The sequence below is a fragment of the Eurosta solidaginis genome, chromosome 3, assembly GCF_040869045.1.
Source record: "Eurosta solidaginis isolate ZX-2024a chromosome 3, ASM4086904v1, whole genome shotgun sequence".
NCBI lineage: Eukaryota > Metazoa > Arthropoda > Insecta > Diptera > Tephritidae > Eurosta > Eurosta solidaginis.
In genome coordinates this window covers 64,592,546-64,612,195 of record NC_090321.1, presented here as the reverse complement: position 1 = coordinate 64,612,195, position 19,650 = coordinate 64,592,546, and the positions used below count along the sequence as shown (strand labels likewise).

Genomic DNA, 19,650 nt, shown 5'->3' with positions numbered 1-19,650 from the left:
GCTATAGTACAGGATAATTTTCATACAACTGGGAGGCTAGGGTCTCGAGATATAGCCCAAAGCGTGGACCCAGGTACCCCTAGAATGTGTTTATACAGTATGGATATCAAATAAAAGCTGTTGATGAGTGCTATAGTACAGCATAATTTTCATACAACTGGGAGGCTAGGGTCTCGCCCAAAACGAGGACCCGGGTACCCCTAGAATGTGTTTATACAATGTGGATATCAAATAAAAGCTGTTGATGAGTGCTATAGTACAGGATAATTCTCATACACTTGTGAGGCTAGGGTCTCGAGATATAGTCCAAAACGTGGACCCGGGTACCCCTAGAATGTGTTTATACAATATGGATATTAAATGAAAGCTGTTGATGAGTGCTATAGTACAGGATAATTTTCATACAACTGGGAGGCTAGGGTCTCGAAATATAGCCCAAAGCGTGGACCGAGGTACCCCTAGAATGTGTTTATACAATATGGATATCAAATGAAAGCTGTTGATGAGTGCTATAGTACAGGATAATTTTCATACAACTGGGAGGCTAGGGTCTCGAGATATAGCCCAAAACGTGGACCCGAGTACCCCTAGAATGTGTTTATACAATATGGATATCAAATGAAAGCTGTTGGTGAGTGCTATAGTACAGGATAATCTTCATACAACTGGGAGGCTAGGGTCTCGAGATATAGTCCAAACGTGGACCCGGGTACACCTAGAATGTGTTTTGACAATATGGATATCAAATGAAAGCTGTTGGTGAGTGCTATAGTACAGGATAATTTTCATACAACTGGGAGGCTAGGGTCTCGAGATATAGTCCAAAACGTGGACCCGGGTACCCCTAGAATGTGTTTATACAATATGGATATCAAATGAAAGCTGTTGGTGAGTGCTATAGTACAGGATAATTTTCAGACAACTGGGAGGCTAGGGTCTCGAGATATAGTCCAAAAATTGGACCCGGGTACCCCTAGAATGTGTTTATACAATATGGATATCAAATGAAAGCTGTTGCTGAGTGCTATAGTACAGCATAATTTTCGAACAACTGGGAGGCTAGGGTCTCGCCCAAAACGTGGACCCGGGTACCCCTAGAATGTGTTTATACAATGTGGATATCAAATGAAAGCTGTTGGTGAGTGCTATAGTACAGGATATTTTTCATACAACTGGGAGGCTAGGGTCTCGAGATATAGTCCAAAACGTGGACCCGGGTACTCCTAGAATGTGTTTATACAATATGGATATCAAATGAAAGCTGTTGGTGAGTGCTATAGTACAGGATAATTTTCATACAACTGGGAGGCTAGGGTCTCGAGATATAGTCCAAAACGTGGACCCGGGTACCCCTAGAACGTGTTTATACAATATGGATATCAAATGAAAGCTGTTGGTGAGTGCTATAGTACAGGATAATTCTCCTACAACTGGGAGGCTAGGGTTTCGAGATATAGACCAAAACGTGGACCCGAGTACCCCTAGAATGTGTTTATACAATATGGATATCAAATGAAAGCTGTTGGTGAGTGCTATAGTACAGGATAATCTTCATACAACTGGGAGGCTAGGGTCTCGAGATATAGTCCAAACGTGGACCCGGGTACCCCTAGAATGTGTTTATACAATATGGATATCAAATGAAAGCTGTTGGTGAGTGCTATAGTACAGGATAATTTTCATACAACTGGAAGGCTAGGGTCTCGATATATAGCCCAAAGCGTGGACCCAGGTACCCCTAGAATGTGTTTATACAGTATGGATATCAAATAAAAGCTGTTGATGAGTGCTATAGTACAGGATAATTTTCATACAACTGGGAGGCTAGGGTCTCGCCCAAAACGTGGACCCGGGTACCCCTAGAATGTGTTTATACAATGTGGATATCAAATGAAAGCTGTTGATGAGTGCTATAGTACAGGATAATTCTCATACACTTGTGAGGCTAGGGTCTCGGGATATAGTCCAAAACGTGGACCCGGGTACCCCTAGAATGTGTTTATACAATATGGATATTAAATGAAAGCTGTTGATGAGTGCTATAGTACAGGATAATTTTCATACAACTGGAAGGCTAGGGTCTCGAGATATAGCCCAAAGCGTGGACCGAGGTACCCCTAGAATGTGTTTATACAATATTTATTTATTTATTTATTTATTATTGTCTACCGAATAGTTCTAACAGACTCATTAATTAAAAAGTATAAAGAGACTAGTCTTAAATCTACTTATCTCTAAACTGAAATTCAAATTTTTAGCATACGAATTGCATATTCGAACGCATCTTGTGAGTGGCTCATTGAAACCATAGTTGGTTGCGTGAAAAGTTACATCGAATAAACGAGTTGTCCTTAAATTAAGACTTGATGAGTGAACATGTATTAAATTAGAAATGAGTTCACAGTTGATTCTAGAATTCATCACATTATACACAAAAATAATAGAAAAATAAGACCTTCTCTCTTCCAAACTTTGTAGACCTAGCAACTTGCGTCTGCCAATATAGTTTGGAAGCCCATCAGGCCACGACAGAGGACGCAAAGCCATTCTAGTGAACACCCTTTGCACCTTTTCAATTATAGAAGTAAGATTTTGATAGTAAGGGTTCCAAATTATACAGCAATAGTCTAATTGACTACGCACTAAAGATATGTACAGCGCTTTGAGAGTAAGTGGGTCAACAAAATCCACAGTGTTTCTGCGTATAAAACCAATCATAGAAAAAGACTTCGACACCACATGGTCTACATGGTTGGAAAAGGTCAACCTAGAGTCGAAAATAATATGGGTATCAAATGAAAGCTGTTGATGAGTGCTATAGTACAGGATAATTTTCATACAACTGGGAGGCTAGGGTCTCGAGATATAGCCCAAAACGTGGACCCGAGAACCCCTAGAATGTGTTTATACAATATGGATATCAAATTAGAGCTGTTGGTGAGTGCTATAGTACAGGATAATCTTCATACAACTGGGAAGCTAGGGTCTCGAGATATAGTCCAAACGTGGACCCGGGTACCCCTAGAATGTGTTTATACAATATGGATATCAAATGAAAGCTGTTGGTGAGTGTTATAGTACAGGATAATTTTCATACAACTGGGAGGCCAGGGTCTCGAGATATAGTCCAAAACGTGGACCCGGGTACCCCTAGAATGTGTTTATACAATATGGATATCAAATGAAAGCTGTTGGTGAGTGCTATAGTACAGGATAATTTTCAGACAACTGGGAGGCTAGGGTCTCGAGATATAGTCCAAAACGTGGACCCGGGTACCCCTAGAATGTGTTTATACAATATGGATATCAAATGAAAGCTGTTGGTGAGTGCTATAGTACAGGATAATTTTCATACAACTGGGAGGCTAGGGTCTCGAGATATAGTCCAAAACGTGGACCCGGGTACCCCTAGAATGTGTTTATACAATATGGATATCAAATGAAAGCTGTTGGTGAGTGCTATAGTACAGGATAATTTTCATACAACTGGGAGGCTAGGGTCTCGAGATATAGTCCAAAACGTGGACCCGGGTACCCCTAGAATGTGTTTATACAATATGGATATCAAATTAAAGCTGTTGCTGAGTGCTATAGTACAGCATAATTTTCATACAACTGGGAGGCTAGGGTCTCGCCCAAAACGTGGACCCGGGTACCCCTAGAATGTGTTTATACAATGTGGATATCAAATGAAAGCTGTTGGTGAGTGCTATAGTACAGGATATTTTTCATACAACTGGGAGGCTAGGGTCTCGAGATATAGTCCAAAACGTGGACCCGGGTACTCCTAGAATGTGTTTATACAATATGGATATCAAATGAAAGCTGTTGGTGAGTGCTATAGTACAGGATAATTTTCATACAACTGGGAGGCTAGGGTCTCGAGATATAGTGCAAAACGTGGACCCGGGTACCCCTAGAACGTGTTTATATAATATGGATATCAGATATAGTACAGGATAATTCTCATACAACTGGGAGGCTAGGGTCTCGAGATATAGCCCAAAACGTGGACCCGGGTACCCCTAGAATGTGTTTGTACAATATGGATATGAAATGAAAGCTGCTGGTGAGTGCTATAGTACAGGATAATTTTCATACAACTGGGAGGCTAGGGTGAGATATAGTCCAAAACGTGGACCCGGGTACCCCTAGAATGTATGTATACAATATGGATATGAAATGAAAGCTGCTGGTGAGTGCTATAGTACAGGATAATTTTCATACAACTGGGAGGCTAGGGTGAGATATAGTCCAAAACGTGGACCCGGGTACCCCTAGAATGTGTTTATACAATATGGATATCAAATGAAAGCTGTTGGTGAGTGCTATAGTACAGCATAATTTTCATACAACTGGGAGGCTAGGGTCTCGAGATATAGCCCAAAACGTCGACCCGGGTACCCCTAAAATGTGTTTATACCTCCTCAGCCGCTTGTTTTTTGCGGTTCCCCCTAGAGTATCCAGACACTACTTTCCTTTCTATTTACCCCTTTGTCGACGAAACTTTGCTAAAAATAATCCTCTTCTTATCTGGTGCGCGCACTACAATGACTTGTATAGCTGCATCAGTCTTGAATGTACTTTTGCCACTATACGTAATGCAATACTTGCCTATTATCTAATTTAAGAGATACAAGCTAATTTAATTTGCCGGCATTTTATTCCTTCGATAAAAAACAGGAACTATTTCGCTTAAGGATGGAGGAACATTTATCAACATGTATCATTAAGAAGGAACAAGACAGTACTGTGTTGATTGGAATCTGGTGCATTCCAACAACGTAAAAAACATGCTTTTTCATGAGTCACTGACCGGAATCGTATGCATTCCGGCAGTATAATCTTATGGGTCAGGCATCGAGCTGATTGGAATCCGGTGCATTCCAACAACACAGGTCATGTTACTTTTTTATGCCTTGTGATGGCGTATCCTCATTACACTACTCTTAGCACTGCCGGATTCCCATGACATGCTGATTGGAATCTTGTTGCATTCCAACAGGGAGATTGGAATCCACTGCATTCCGGTATCATGCTGAGCGGAATCTGATGCATTCCGCCAGTATAAGATTTCGGCATAAGATCTTATTTCTACTCATATTTCTTATTATTATTATATTTTGAAATTAAATAGTAATGTTCATTAATATTTCTTTGTTTGTAATATAACATTGTTGAAATCTCGATATATCTTAAATTTTATCTTTTGAGTTGTATATTTATATATCTTTTATATTATGCAGTCGACCATAGTTTGTCGTCGACTTTAAATAATAAATAAATAAATAAATAAATACAATATGGATATCAAATGAAAGCTGTTGGTGAGTGCTATAGTACAGGATAATTTTCATACAACTGGGAGGCCAGGGTCTCGAGATATGGTCGAAAACGTGGACCCGGGTACCCCTAGAATGTGTATATACAATATGGATATGAAATGAAAGCTGCTGGTGAGTGCTATAGTACAGGATAATTTTCATACAACTGGGAGGCTAGGGTCAGATATAGTCCAAAACGTGGAGCCGGGTACCCCTAGAATGTGTGTATACAATATGGATATGAAATGAAAGCTGCTGGTGAGTACTATAGTACAGGATAATTTTCATACAACTGGGAGGCTAGGGTCTCGAGATATAGCCCAAAACGTGGACCCGGATACACTTAGAATGTGTTTTTACATTATGGGTATCAAATTGAAGCTGTTGATGTATGCTTTAGTACAGAGTAAGTTTTACACCGCTGGGTGACTACGGTCTCGAGATATAGGCCAAAACATGGACCCGGATACCCCTAGAATGTGTGTGTATTATGGATATTAAATGAAAGCTGTTGCTGAGAGCTCTAAAGTTCATTGTGATATTCGATTTAGTCGGATCAACCTGGCAAAACTGATAAATATGCATGCGAAGCCGAAATAAAGACAAGAATTAATAATACCCACATACCTATTAACATACGGCCTATTCGATTTGCCTGAAATTTCGTATATAGATTTGCCTATATTAGTATTTACGATGCTTTTTTCCGGGAAGTATACCAGAGACGGACTTGGAAGCGGGTTAGGACTAGGACTGGGACTGAGACTGAGACTCGGAGTGGGACTGGAACAAAAAACATACCACCCTCTGGGACTGGCAATATGAGAAGAAGAAGAAGGAGAAAAACTTGAGAGAAGAGAAAAGAGAGGAGACTGGGAAAGAGATAGAATGAGACGAAGATGGAGATGAAGCGAAAAAGACGGAGGGAGGAGTGAATAAAAAGATTAGAAAAAAATGTAGAGGGGTTGGGCAGAGTTAGACGAAAAAAGCTTATTAAAATGTATGCAGATAGGCCAAATTTAGGGCAGAACAACGTCTGCCGGGTATGCTAGTATATATATATTTTTTTGCAATTTCAGCCCCATTGTAACAGCTAGAAGCTTCAAATTTCACCAAATGCTTACGTGTATAGCATATATTGTTGTACAGCCGAATTTTTTTACTGTAACTTGGTTATTTGACATCGGATTTGTCATTATTTTTATCTTGAAAGGCTGCATAATACCTTCTTATGCTATTTTAAGCCAGTTAACCTAATAAAACAAAAAAGTGTATATATAAATTACCCTACCTCTTCAAAACGATCCGCTTCTAGCTCTTCCAAAATATCACCCAAAGCTTGCAGAGCCATTGTACGATATTGTGGCTCTTCTTTGCGACATTCACGCATCGCTGCATCCACAATACGAACAGTAATCTCATGATGACGATCGAGCCCTTTGCACAATGCTGCCAATGCTTGTAACAAGCGTTCCTTACCTTTAAAAGTGCGTCCTTGCAATTCAATTAGCAATAAATTAATCAAACGTAAACGATCACCCTCCTCAATTGTGCCACTCAAACGCATAGCAATTGTATGTATAGCATTGCCTGCTTGTGTCTTCCGTAGCCAACTTGCTTCATCCAAACACTTTTCCAATTTAGGTACAATCAAATTTAAATTCATGCGTATACCAGCATCACCGGGACTTATCTCATTCCATAATTCTTTCCATAGCTCAATATTTGATTTATTTTCATCGTTAGGTTCTTCGTGTTTGGCAAAGAACACTAACGGTAACACATCATCTAGGTAGTCTTTTAACAAGTCATTGTGACGTTTATTAATCGCTTGAATTGTGAGTGCAACAGAACGATTTGAAGAGTTTTCCATGTACAATTCATCTAGTTTAACAAACAAATTCTTAATTGACTTTTCCTATGTATAAGCAGAACATATAAGAAATATTAGTTAAAACAAAGCACAGATTTTGAAAATTATAATACCTTTGCTATTCCAACTAAATGACCCACAGTATTGGCATAATATTTTCGTACAGTCGCATTATGATCTTTCAAGCCCACAAAGCAAGCGGCGAGATATTTACCTACAAGTGGTGACATTTCCTGTCCAACACGAATGCTTACCTGGAATATATATATATATATATATATATATATTTTTTTTTTGTTTGAAATTTAATAGTTCATTTGTGAATTCAGTAAGCTTACCAAGCATACGAAGTGAGCACATGCTATTTTTGTTCCCAATATAATATTCGTTTTGATCAACTCCAGCACACTGGGCGTCATCTCCTCAAGTACTTTGTAGTCAATATAATGCATGCACTGAAAATAGATAAAGAAGCGGTCATTTTCAGTACTGCATATCTCTGGAAGCATTCATGAAAATGGAGTTGGTAAGGTGACATATGAGGTTTTGGGTGGGAGTGTATTTTATACCTGTATTGAGAGGAGTGGAGTGGTAGAAGTGGGAATGGTAGAGGAATCATAGTTCGGCCAGAATAGTCGGTAGGGTCCGCTGGTTGTCATTTTTCTTTAATTCTTTTTATACTCAGCGTGCGTTGCACACAGAGTATATTAACTTTGATTGGATAACGGTTGGTTGTGCATGTATAAAGGAATCGAGATAGATATAGACTTCCATATATCAAAATCATCAGTATCGAAAAAAAATTTGATTGAGCCATGTCCGTCCGTCCGTCCGTCTGTCCGTTAACACGTTTACTTGAGTAAATTTTGAGGTATCTTAATGAAATTTGGTATGTAGGTTCCTGGCCACTCATCTCAGATCGATATTTAAAATGAACGAAATCGGACCATAACCACGCCCACTTTTTCGATATCGAAAATTTCGAAAAACCGAAAAAGTGCGCTAATTCATTACCAAAGACGGATAAAGCGATGAAACTTGGTAGGTGGGTTGACCTTATGAAACAGAATATAAAATTAGTAAAATTTTGGACAATGGGCGTGGCACCGCCCACTTTTAAAAGAAGGTCATTTAAAAGTTTTCCAAGCTGTAATTTGGCAGTCGTTCAAGATATCATGATGAAATTTGGCAGGAACGTTAGTCCTATTACTATACGTGTGCTCAAATCGGGTGACGAACACGCCACCATAGTAATGATATGGTGCAACAAAAGACAAAAAAAAAAATTTCAAAATGGGCGTGGCTCCGCCTTTTTTCATTTAATTTGTCTAGAATACTTTTAATGCCATAAGTCCAACAAAAAATTACCAATCCTTGTGAAATTTTGTAGGGGCATAGATTCTATGACGATAACTGTTTTCTGTTAAATTGGGCGAAATCGGTTGAAGCCACGCCCAGTTTTTATCAACAGCCGGCCGCCTGTCCTTCCGCTCGACCAGTAACACGATAACTTGAGCCAAAATCGATATATCTTTACTAAACTTAGTTCACGTACTTATCTGAACTCACTTTATCTTGGTATAAAAAATGGCCGACATACGACTATGCCCACGCCCAATTTTTCGATATCGAAAATTACGAAAAATGAAAAATATGCCATAATTCTATACGCAACATGAAAAAGGGGATGAAACATGGTAATTGGATTGGTTTATTGACGCAAAATATAAGTTTAGAAAAAACTCTGTAAAATGGGTGTGACACCTACCATATTAAGTAGAAGAAAATCAAAAAGTTATGCATAGCGAAATCAAAAGCCCTTGGAATCTTGGCAGGAATACTGTTCGTGGTATTACATATATAAATAAATTATCGGTACCCGACAGATGATGTTCTGGGTCACCCTGGTCCACATTTTGGTCGGTATCTCAAAAACGCCTTCACATATAAACCTAAGGGCCACTCCCTTTTAAAACCCTCATTAACACCTTTCAATTGATACCCATATCGTACAAACGCATTCTAGAGTCACCCCTGGTCCTCCTTTATGGCGATATCCCGAAATGGCGTCCACCTATAGAACTATGGCCCACTCCATTTTAAAATACTCTTTAATACCGTCCATTTGATACCCATATCATACAAACACATTCCAGGGTTCCCCTAGGTTCACTTTCCTACAATGGTGATTTTCCCTTTTTTTGTCTCCAAAGCTCTCAGCTGAGTATGTAATGTTCAGTTACACCCGAACACTAACAGACGAGGCTCTGGCGACCCCAAGCTCCTCGTGGAACTTGGGGGTGGGGAGGGAAGGAATGGCCTGAAGGTTTAATGTGGCCACATAAATCGTTCCCGAGATGGTCAGGCTAGCACGGGAATGGTGCTGTGGTACCGGAGCGTACCGGATCTGTATCCGGCAAAGGACCATCACATCGATAACACTCCCAAAGCCTTCGGGGAGCAACCTTATCGCTACAACAACAACAACCACAACCCGAACGTAGCCTTCCTTACTTGTTTATCTTAATTTCCTAGCTACTCAATTTTCTCACCTTCGCTATTGATTCCATTGTATGATGCGATTTGGCTGCTTCAGCGCGTACAGTATCAACTGCTTCTTGCGCCTCATTATCGGCACCCAATCGTGTTGACAAATATGATAGCTTAGAACTTTCCACCTCGCCAGTTGCTTTCAGCAGACAAGGTATTAGCATTGGTAAATGTGGAGCAATTAAGGAGCCCGAAGAATCAATCATTTCAGATATAGTACGAATGCTGACTTTACGTATATCGGCTACAGTATGCGTTACGCCAGTTTGTAGAAGTAGAGGTAAAATTGAAGAGGCGACAGCTAAACCAGACTTTCCGTGATCAGACGAAGCAGCCGAAACGCAGAGCTAAGAAGAGTAATATTAAAATTTAGTGCATACAATTAAAATGCATGAATTGATAACAAGAAAGTACATACTTTGCTCAGGAACATGACGGAGCCTTGTGCTGCCCTACGCGTACCTTCATGGATGTCATCCATTACGCGAAACAATTGTGCCCACAGCTCCTGCAATTCTGGCTCAGGTATCTCATCTGTAATTGTATGCAAAAAAATATTTATTGAAAAATCTTCGTATTGTAGTATGTATTTAAAGTATGTTGCACTTACCCACTTCCATAGCTGTGCCTACAATTTTACCAGTCTCATTTCCATCTTTACTTTGTCTAATAGCATCGAGTTTCTTTTCGTCGCTACGTAAACGCAAACCATTCGGACGCTTCAACAAATCACGCACTGCCAAACAACAAGCAATACGTACGCGCCACTCGGTGAATGTTAAATTATCAAGAATTTCTCGCAAAATCTCCCAATAGTATTTTTCAACAGCCTCCTTCGGGTCACTCACCACTGAATCCCAAATGGATATCATTGAATTTTGTATTTTTGGTGTCGGGTCATATTTGTAGCGATAAAGCCGTGGTATAATCTTGCCAAGGTATGGTTGCATTTTAGCTTTAGAGTCGGCGCCAATAGACTTCAAACCAAAGGCTGCTCCCAATTTACTAGTCCAGGCTGCATTATGATTGGCCAGCTGCATAAATTGATAGACCATCTCCGGTTGATTTAGATCGGAGGCCAGTGCACAAAGCTCTTTGTAAGTTGTGATGTTACCACCTGTGGGAGTTTTTCCTAGCATGCCTTCGGCAAAAAGCTCGGTATCGTCACTAACTTTATTAACTTGCCGTTTACCACCAATTAACTGATCCAACAGCGAGTTGGCTAGATCGTTTTGGCCACTAGAGTCAGATAGCGAATATACTAAGCCTAAGCCACGTGAAGCTACATCTTGCACGAATTCTAAAAAAGCGGATTATTTAAATTTTTTTCATATACTTTTTATTTTCGAAATATTTCCAAACATACCGCTATCATCGGAAAGCAGCTCAGTAAATGCAAATTGTAAAATTTCCTTATTTTTAAGCACAGCGGGTCGGTGGTTGCAGTTTTTAACCAAAGCCAGTAACCAAACAGCGGTTGCCTAAGAAAACGAAGAAGTATCGAAATTAATGTAATATACGTCTGTATATGAAGAATAGATTAATGTTTTTTACAGATGGGGTAAGTTGACAAAAATGCAAACAAAAATCAAAACAATAGTCCAAGGCTGCCAACAATGATAAGAGGATCCAGTTAAAGTTACAGCACCTTATTAAGTTAGTCAGTCTACGCAGTGTGTGAAAGTCGTGAAGACTATGGTAGTGTCAGGCGAAGTCGCAAGGTCTTTGTTGTTTGAATTTGTATCTTAGCCCTATTCTAGGGAACTGTGCCCTTACACTTTACAGAAGGTGAATTGGCAACAGAATATAGAAAAAAGCGACGTTGACATATATGGTGACTAATGAAGTGGTTGTTGATGAAGGAACTGAAAAAGAAGCATATGAGCTTTATAATTGGCTGTTGGCCATGACATCGGTTAGACTTTGCACTCATAGTGTAAGGAACGAACTTCTCCAGGAAGTATCTTTGAGCTTGCGTCAGTATGTATATTCCAGCTTGACCCAAAAAGGATTAGGATGGGCAATTAATTTGAAAATAAAAGACACCAGTCGACCACCCTTCAGACCGTTTAGGAGAGTGTAGCCAATGAGGGCAGCCTTTTTGTCGAACACATTGCTCATAAATCTCGTCATTATTCATGCAGCTGCAGCAAGAGGAGTTTGCCAGTATGTCGAAACGTACCCGTGACCCGTGAAAACCATAACAGCCATTGATATATAAGAATTGGTGAACCGAATAATCTTAGCAAACTGCCTCCTATCCCCTTCCGACCAAAAAGATCTCGCTTCCCTGCAAAAGGGTAGTGGCCGCCCAGCATTTGCTTAACTAACTCGAGGCCCATCTATAGAACAGAATACAGGTGGCTGTATTCCCTACGGCCATCTGCATTCAGTTGTACCTATGTGTGCTAGGAACTGCGCGTTACTATTGCCAGGTATATTGACATGTCCTGTGACCCAGATGATAGTAATATTAAAATAGTTATACCTAACCGCAGGCAAGGTCAGGTATTCCCATACCACCCTCGCAGCACGGTTGGGCTTAGGGTTTTAATATCCCCTCGACATCTCAGATTTCGTCAAACTCCATTTGGAATGCGCTGCATTCATCAGGCAACTTAAACTTGCGGCTTACATCGAGCTCTTGATAAAAAACCCATTCTCCAACCTTCCTGGCCAACTGCGACCTATCCGAGAATCAGTGAACTGAGGAGCTGGTTGTTTGACGCCTCAATCATGCTGGTCCATATCACTACGTCTTGCGACACTAAAGAATTGATGTTGTTGTAGCAGGAAAAAGATACAAAAGGGTTATAAGGCCTTTTAACATCACCTTTCCATACGAATTTCTAATTATAAGAGCTTTATGAACGTCCATATTTATTTTTTTAGGAATAGGTGGGTTAAAAAGGTTTCTTTACTTCGACGTGAAGGGACAGAGTTACCACCATAATATCACACTTCTGATTTTTTTTGTTTTTCAAAAACATATCTAAGGAAAGTAATTTCAACTCACTTGTCTCGAATGCACATTGGGTTCTGGCACTAGACGCACCAAAGACATCATAAACTTCTCAAACATTTCATCGTTACAATACGGATTACTTTTGTGTTGAGTAGCAAAATCATCACTGGTATTTATGTCATAACCGTTTAAGGTGGCAACCATAGCTTCCGAAATGGCAATATTCAACGCAACATCCTTTTGAGTCTTGATAATTGTTAAAAACTTATCCAAATTACGTTGAGTAAAATATTCACCATCACCAATAGCTAAATAGCCTAAACAACGTGCCGAATCTTCGCGTACACGTGCACGTACCGAAACATTACGTAACAAAGTACAGATGTCATGATAAATTAACAACTTCGTAGAACTCTTGGCCGCTAGAAAAAGGAAGAAAGATCTGAGTAATACAATTATAAGCATAAAATATAAAATATTTAGCATACTCTCGTATTCAGTTAAGCCGTCATCATCATTATCACCACTGCTCACAGGCACAAGAATTTCAACTTCAACATTTGGTATTATGGCCATTTTGCCTATCATCGAAACACATTTGACAGCTGCGGCAACTAGCAACCATTGGGATTCGTGCATCATTTTAACTAGAATAGATAATGTTCGGAAAAATTTTGTAAATAATATTAATTGTATTGCTTACCTATAATTTTTACAGTATTTACGAAAACTTCCCATTCGTTTAGTTGCTTAGCTTCTTTAGATTTCAGAGGAATTTTACGCTTGAATGCATGACCCAAAACCAACATCCAGCCATGTTTGTTTTCTAGTGATTTTTGTGGCAGCTCCTTGAGGCATTCATTAATCTAAGATTTCAATAATTTGAATTAAAAATCAAGCTAGCTTTAATATATATATTTTTTAGGTATACCTGTGTATCAAATTCATTATCCTTGCACCCATATGCTAAGAGTATGCCATAGACTTGTGCTACATGAGTACGCATTGTCTCAGAAACATCCTTCAGGGAGTTTGACAAAGGTGTTAGCAGGTGCATATGTGATTCGGTAAGTAATTCTGGTGCAACGTTCAGCAGATCGTAGAGACAAAGCAAATTCACTTCGGCTGGGAAGGTAAATAGAAGCGAGTATAAATGAGAGTAAAAGAAACTTGAACTACAAATGATTGTTTAACTAATATCCTGTACAGGTCCTCAACTTAAGTTGACACATCGATGCCTGAATGAAATATCAACTCCTATCGGCTGACGGTTCGAAAATACCCGTTATCAGAGTTCGTTTGAACAACACAGGACCTTTATCCTTCAACATCAGTATCCTACGTGAGATAATATTTTAAGTTGCAATTTGATTCAAATTAATAATTTATTTAATACTCTGAGATGATGATGATGAGAATTTAATATTTGATCTCTTTGAGAGTACTCTTTCTGTGTGTCCATCCGATAGATATCACTTACCGCTTGTCATTCAATTAAATATCTTTGCTGCTATCCCTACATTGACGCCATTGGATAACTCACCTTTTAACTTTCGATTTACTGATTTCAGTGAGTTGAACAATGTCTTACTTGCACTTAATTGGGCAAATATATTTCTTTCTAATGACGTCAGCATGTGTTATGATCTTTACTTATCGAAGTTGTCTGAGATATTTCACAGTACAGTGCCCCGTTATAGGCCTAGGTTGCATAAATTACCTTGGTATAATATAACTCTTAAGAGGTTAAAAAACAAGCGTTATAAATTATATAAGGCAAATAGGGAAAACATTTCTCTAAGGGAACAGTATTTTAAAAGTGTGCGGCAGTTTAATGTTCCCGACAAATTTCTTTATAATCGCTATATGCGTAGGCTCGAAAATGAGCTTAAAGAAAATCCAAAAGCCTTTTGGAACTTTATCCGCTCCAAACGTGGTTCAACGAATATTCCTCTGCATGACCTTCAATGGGGTAAGCTCCCAGACGCTAACTGAAACAGTTGAGCTATTTGCGAAATTCTTTAAATCTAACTTTGACGATGCCAATGTAAGTCTGGCTGGCTCTTATTCGCGCTCGGGACTTTGTGATCAGATAGATTTTGGCTCCCTCATTATCTCCGAGGATGATGTTCGCAATGCTATGCTTTCCCTTAAACCCCGTGCTGACACTGATGGCGTTTGCGCCTTTGTACTGAAGCACTGTAGTTTAACTCTCTGCGCCCCCATTTGCCATATCTGTCCTCTGGCACTTTTGTCGATAGATGGAAAAGATGTAAAAGGAGCTCAATTTGTGCTATTTTCAAATCCGGTAACAAAAATGACATCTCTAACTATAGGCCTATTGCCAAGCTCACAGTATGCTCAAAGCTTTTTGAAAAAATCATAAAGGAGAAGTTTTCTTTTGTCATTAACAGGGTGATTGACCCGCGTCAACATGGGTTTGTTGCTGGTCGCTCTACTGTTACTAATCTAGTGTCGTTTTCTGATTTTTGTATTTCTGCTTTTAAGGATGGCTGCCAGGTTGATACATAATATATACTGACTTCTCAAAGGCTTTTGATAAAGTTTCACCCTCAAATCTTATTATTTAAACTTGAGTATATTGGATTTGATTCTGTATTCTTATCTTGGTTAAAATCGTATCTGTTGAACCGGTCTCTGTGTGTTGAAATCGAGGGCTGCAAGTCCCACCCTTTTTATGCAACGTCCTCAGGGTAGCATTCTTGGGCCTCTGTTGTTTGTGCTTTTTATACTCAGTTGAGCAGAGCTCACAGAGTATATTAAGTTTGATTGGATAACGGTTGGTTGTACATATATAAAGGAATCGAGATAGATATAGACTTCCATATATCAAAATAATCAGGATCGAAAAAAAATTTGATTGAGACATGTCCGTCCGTCCTTTAACACGATAACTTGAGTAAATTTTGAGGTATCTTGATGAAATTTGGTATGTAGGTTCCTGAGCACTCATCTCAGATCGCTATTTAAAACGAACGATATCGGACTATAACCACGCCCACTTTTTCGATATCGAAAATTTCGAAAAACCGAAAAAGTGCGATAATTCATTACCAAATACAGATAAAGCGACGAAACTTGGTAAATGAGTTGAATTTATGACGCAGAATAGAAAATTAGTACAATTTTGGACAATGGGCGTGGCACCGCCCACTTTTAAAAGAAGGTAATTTAAAACTTTTGCAAGCTTTAATTTGTCAGTTGTTGAAGATATCATGATGAAATTTGGCAGGGACGTTACTCCTATTACTATATGTACGCCTAATAAAAATTAGCAAAATCGAAGAAGGACCACGCCCACTTTTAAAAAAAAAATTTTTTTAAAGTAAAATTTTAACAAAAAATTTTATATCTTTACAGTATATAAGTAAATTATGTCAACATTCAACTCCAGTAATGATATGGTGCAACAAAATACAAAAATAAAAGAAAATTTCAAAATGGGCGTGGCTCCGCCCTTTTTCATTTAATTTGTCTAGGATACTTTTAACGCCATAAGTCGAACAAAAATTAATAAAAATAGGGTCACCCCTGCTCCACCTTTATGGCGATATCTCGAAACGGCGTCCACCTATGGAACTAAGGATTACTCCCTTTTAAAATACTCATTAACACCTTTCTTTTGATACCCATATTGTACAAACAAATTCTAGGGTCACCCCTGGTCCACCTTTGAAACGGCGTCCACCTATGGAACTAAGGATTACTCGCTTTTAAAATACTCATTAACACCTTTCTTTTGATACCCATATTGTACAAACAAATTCTAGGGTCACCCCTGGTCCACCTTTATGGCGATATCTCGAAAAGGCGACCACCTATACAACAACCACCACTCCCTTTTAAATCCCTCATTAATACCTTTAATTTGATACCCATATCGTACAAACACATTCTAGAGTCACCCCTGGTCCACCTTTATGGCGATATTTCGAAACGGCGTCCACCTATAGAACTAAGGCCCACTCCCTTTTAAAATACTCATTAACACCTTTCGTTTGATGCCCATATTGTACAGACAAATTCTAGGGTTACCCCTGGTCCACCTTTGTGGCGATATCTCGAAACGGCGTCCACCTATGGAAATAAGGATTACTCCCTTTTAAAATACTCATTAACACCTTTCTTTTGATACCCATATTGTACAAACAAATTCTAGGGTCACCCCTGGGCCACCTTTATGGCGATATTTCGAAACGGCGTCCACCTATGGAACTAAGGATTACTCCCTTTTAAAATACTCATTAACACCTTTCATTTGATACCCATATCGTACAAACGCATTCTAGAGTCAACCCTGATCCACCTTTATGGCTATATCCCTAAATGGCGTCCACCTATAGAACTATGGCCCACTCCCTCATAAAATACTCTTTAATGACTTTCATTTGATACACATGTCATACAAAAACATTCCAGGGTTTCCCTCGGTTCATTTTCCTACATGGTTATTTTCCCTTATGTTGTCACCATAGCTCTCAACTGAGTATGTAATGTTCGGTTACACCCGAACTTAACCTTCCTTACTTGTTATAAATGATATTGGTTCCTGTTTTGTTTCGTCCTCTGTCCTTCTATATGCAGATGATTTAAAGTTATTTTATAGAATTAATGGCCAGTCGGATTCCCTACTCCTACAAAATGATTTAAATAATCTTATCGAACTGTGCAAGACCAATAATATCTTCCTTAATGTTAATAAATATTTTCATATGCCTTTTACTAAATCATCTAACTTACATTCCACCCTCTATGATATCTCAGGTGCTCGACTGGTTTCGGTCAGTCAATTTATTGACTTATGTGCTGTTTTCGATACCTCTTTTTCTTTTGTCAATCATATCTCTTATATGCTTCCCAAAGCTTACAGAAACTTTGCCTTTCTTCGTAGATATGCAAAAGACTTTAAGGATCCTTATACTAGGAAGGCTCTTTATACCTCTCTCGTTCGTTCAAAACTGCCAGAATTGAAAGGGTTCAACAAAAATGTATTCGTTTTTGTTTATTTTCACTCAATTTTGACGACCCACTTCCATCCTATTACTCGCGCTGCATGCTTATAAATCTCCAACCTGTCGAATCTAGAAGGGTTCTAATGTTCGTGCTATGATCTAATAGCTGGCTCTCTTGATTGCCCAGATCTCTTAACGAAGGTATCATTTAATGTACCTAATCGGAGTCTTCGAACATTTTTTCCATTTTACATGCGTGCTTGCAGGGCTAATTATTGTAGTTTTGACCCAATTTTTCGGGCGCTGACTGAATTTAACAGACTCTCAAGAAGGTTTTTTATTGATTTTTCTTTGTCGAGGAATATCTTCAAGTCAACTCTGGAAGAGTTCCTCTAATTTTTACTTGCAATATCTTTTTCTGTTTTTTGTCTACGCTAGACATGTTACTTACGTTTTTCGTTGTAGTTTTAAGTTGATTATTTGTTTTCAGTTTTTAAATACTTTTGTATTCTCGTCTGTAAGATTATTTCATATCATAGACTGAATAAATTAAACATAAACATAAACAGAACACTAGCCTTATTCCACAGCACCTTTACGCATAGCTATACATAATTAAATTCATTTTAACCGGGTGGTAAAATATGCTTTGCAGATTTTGTTCTTCAGTCAGGAATGGATTCAGTTCGATATCAGCGGTAGAGCGTGAAGGTTAGCTTCGCGAACATTTATTAGCTCTTTAAATCAATATTCGGGAACAAAATATTCTGTTTTGTTGATTTTCCGACAGGGTGGATAAATGATGAATATTGGAACGATTTTCCGCCGTCTCTTTTCAAATTTGGTGGAACTATAAATACAAGACAAACGACAACAACAGATCAGAACGAAAATCGACACTAATGATGGCACAACGCCGAAACCGATTTGTCTCCAAACCAAATTTGATGAAGTTGGTTCTCAGGGGTTCAAGGGGTTGTGTAGCGCAATATATAGCTTCTCCAACCCAATTGTCAACCTCACCTTCGAGCGGCGAATCCCGTTTCACTAACAGACGAGGCTCTGGCGACCCCAAGCTCCTCATGGAACTTGGGGGTGGGGAGGGAGGGATGGCCTGAAGGTTCAATGTGGCCATATAAATCGTTCCCGAGATTGTCGGGCCAGCACCTTAATGGTGCTGTGTTACCGGAGCGTATCGGATCTGTATCCGACAAAGGACCATCACATCGATAACTCCCCAAAGCCTTCGGGGAGCAACCTAATCGCTACAACAACAACAACAACAACAAGTTGGTTCTCACACATGCACACGCATATATGTAGCTCAATTACCAAGCAGGAGATACAGCAGAAGGCGAAACGTCTAGACCAGGGATAACCAAAATTCATACTGTGGCTGTGTGAGTAAAACTAAAATCATCTTATTGGTGGTAGTTTAGTTGTTGATGAAAAATCAATGAGGTAGGACGTATGTACGCATGTTTGTTAACACACAACAAGTAATTCGTAAATATGCCATATAAATACTACTTTATTGCTTTAGTCTAAGGAAAATTTTAAACAGTAAAATTTTTTAACAGTAAATTGCTAAGATTAAATCATGAAAACATTTTGCGCATGAGCGTTTGTTTGCAAAATCTTTTCGGAAATGCTCAAATAAAGAATAACCTTACCCGGTGTTGCTACTCTGCTTGTTCAGCGACAACTAAAGCCGAATAAAGACGAAAGAGAGTTATAATACGTGTGAAGTGGCGCCAATAGTTATTCAACTAAATGGTGACCATTGGTCTAGACTTTAGTAGAAATATGCGAGTGAAGCGACGGATAGTATAAAAGCAGTGCAAGCTGAGTAATCAGTAATCAGTTTATTTAAACATGCAATTAGTTGTGAAGTAAGAGTTATTGTGAGGTACTCTCAAAGTAGTCTAATAACGACCATTTTCCATTACTGAATATTGGTTATTT

General features: G+C 39.0%; 1 protein-coding gene across 1 annotated transcript in view; it reads right to left on the bottom strand.

The window, feature by feature from the left end:
- Nucleotides 1-19,650, bottom strand: part of LOC137243847 (proteasome-associated protein ECM29 homolog) — a 47,543-nt gene that overhangs the window by 18,094 nt on the left and 9,799 nt on the right. Inside the window, exons 9-19 of the mRNA XM_067772054.1 lie at nucleotides 13,644-13,837; nucleotides 13,416-13,578; nucleotides 13,201-13,359; nucleotides 12,764-13,134; nucleotides 11,114-11,228; nucleotides 10,358-11,047; nucleotides 10,166-10,281; nucleotides 9,750-10,094; nucleotides 7,536-7,652; nucleotides 7,311-7,451; nucleotides 6,616-7,242 (exon numbers count right to left, since the gene is read on the bottom strand). Coding sequence (XP_067628155.1) covers nucleotides 6,616-7,242; nucleotides 7,311-7,451; nucleotides 7,536-7,652; nucleotides 9,750-10,094; nucleotides 10,166-10,281; nucleotides 10,358-11,047; nucleotides 11,114-11,228; nucleotides 12,764-13,134; nucleotides 13,201-13,359; nucleotides 13,416-13,578; nucleotides 13,644-13,837 — 3,038 coding nt within the window. The remainder of the gene's footprint in view (nucleotides 1-6,615; nucleotides 7,243-7,310; nucleotides 7,452-7,535; nucleotides 7,653-9,749; nucleotides 10,095-10,165; nucleotides 10,282-10,357; nucleotides 11,048-11,113; nucleotides 11,229-12,763; nucleotides 13,135-13,200; nucleotides 13,360-13,415; nucleotides 13,579-13,643; nucleotides 13,838-19,650) is intronic.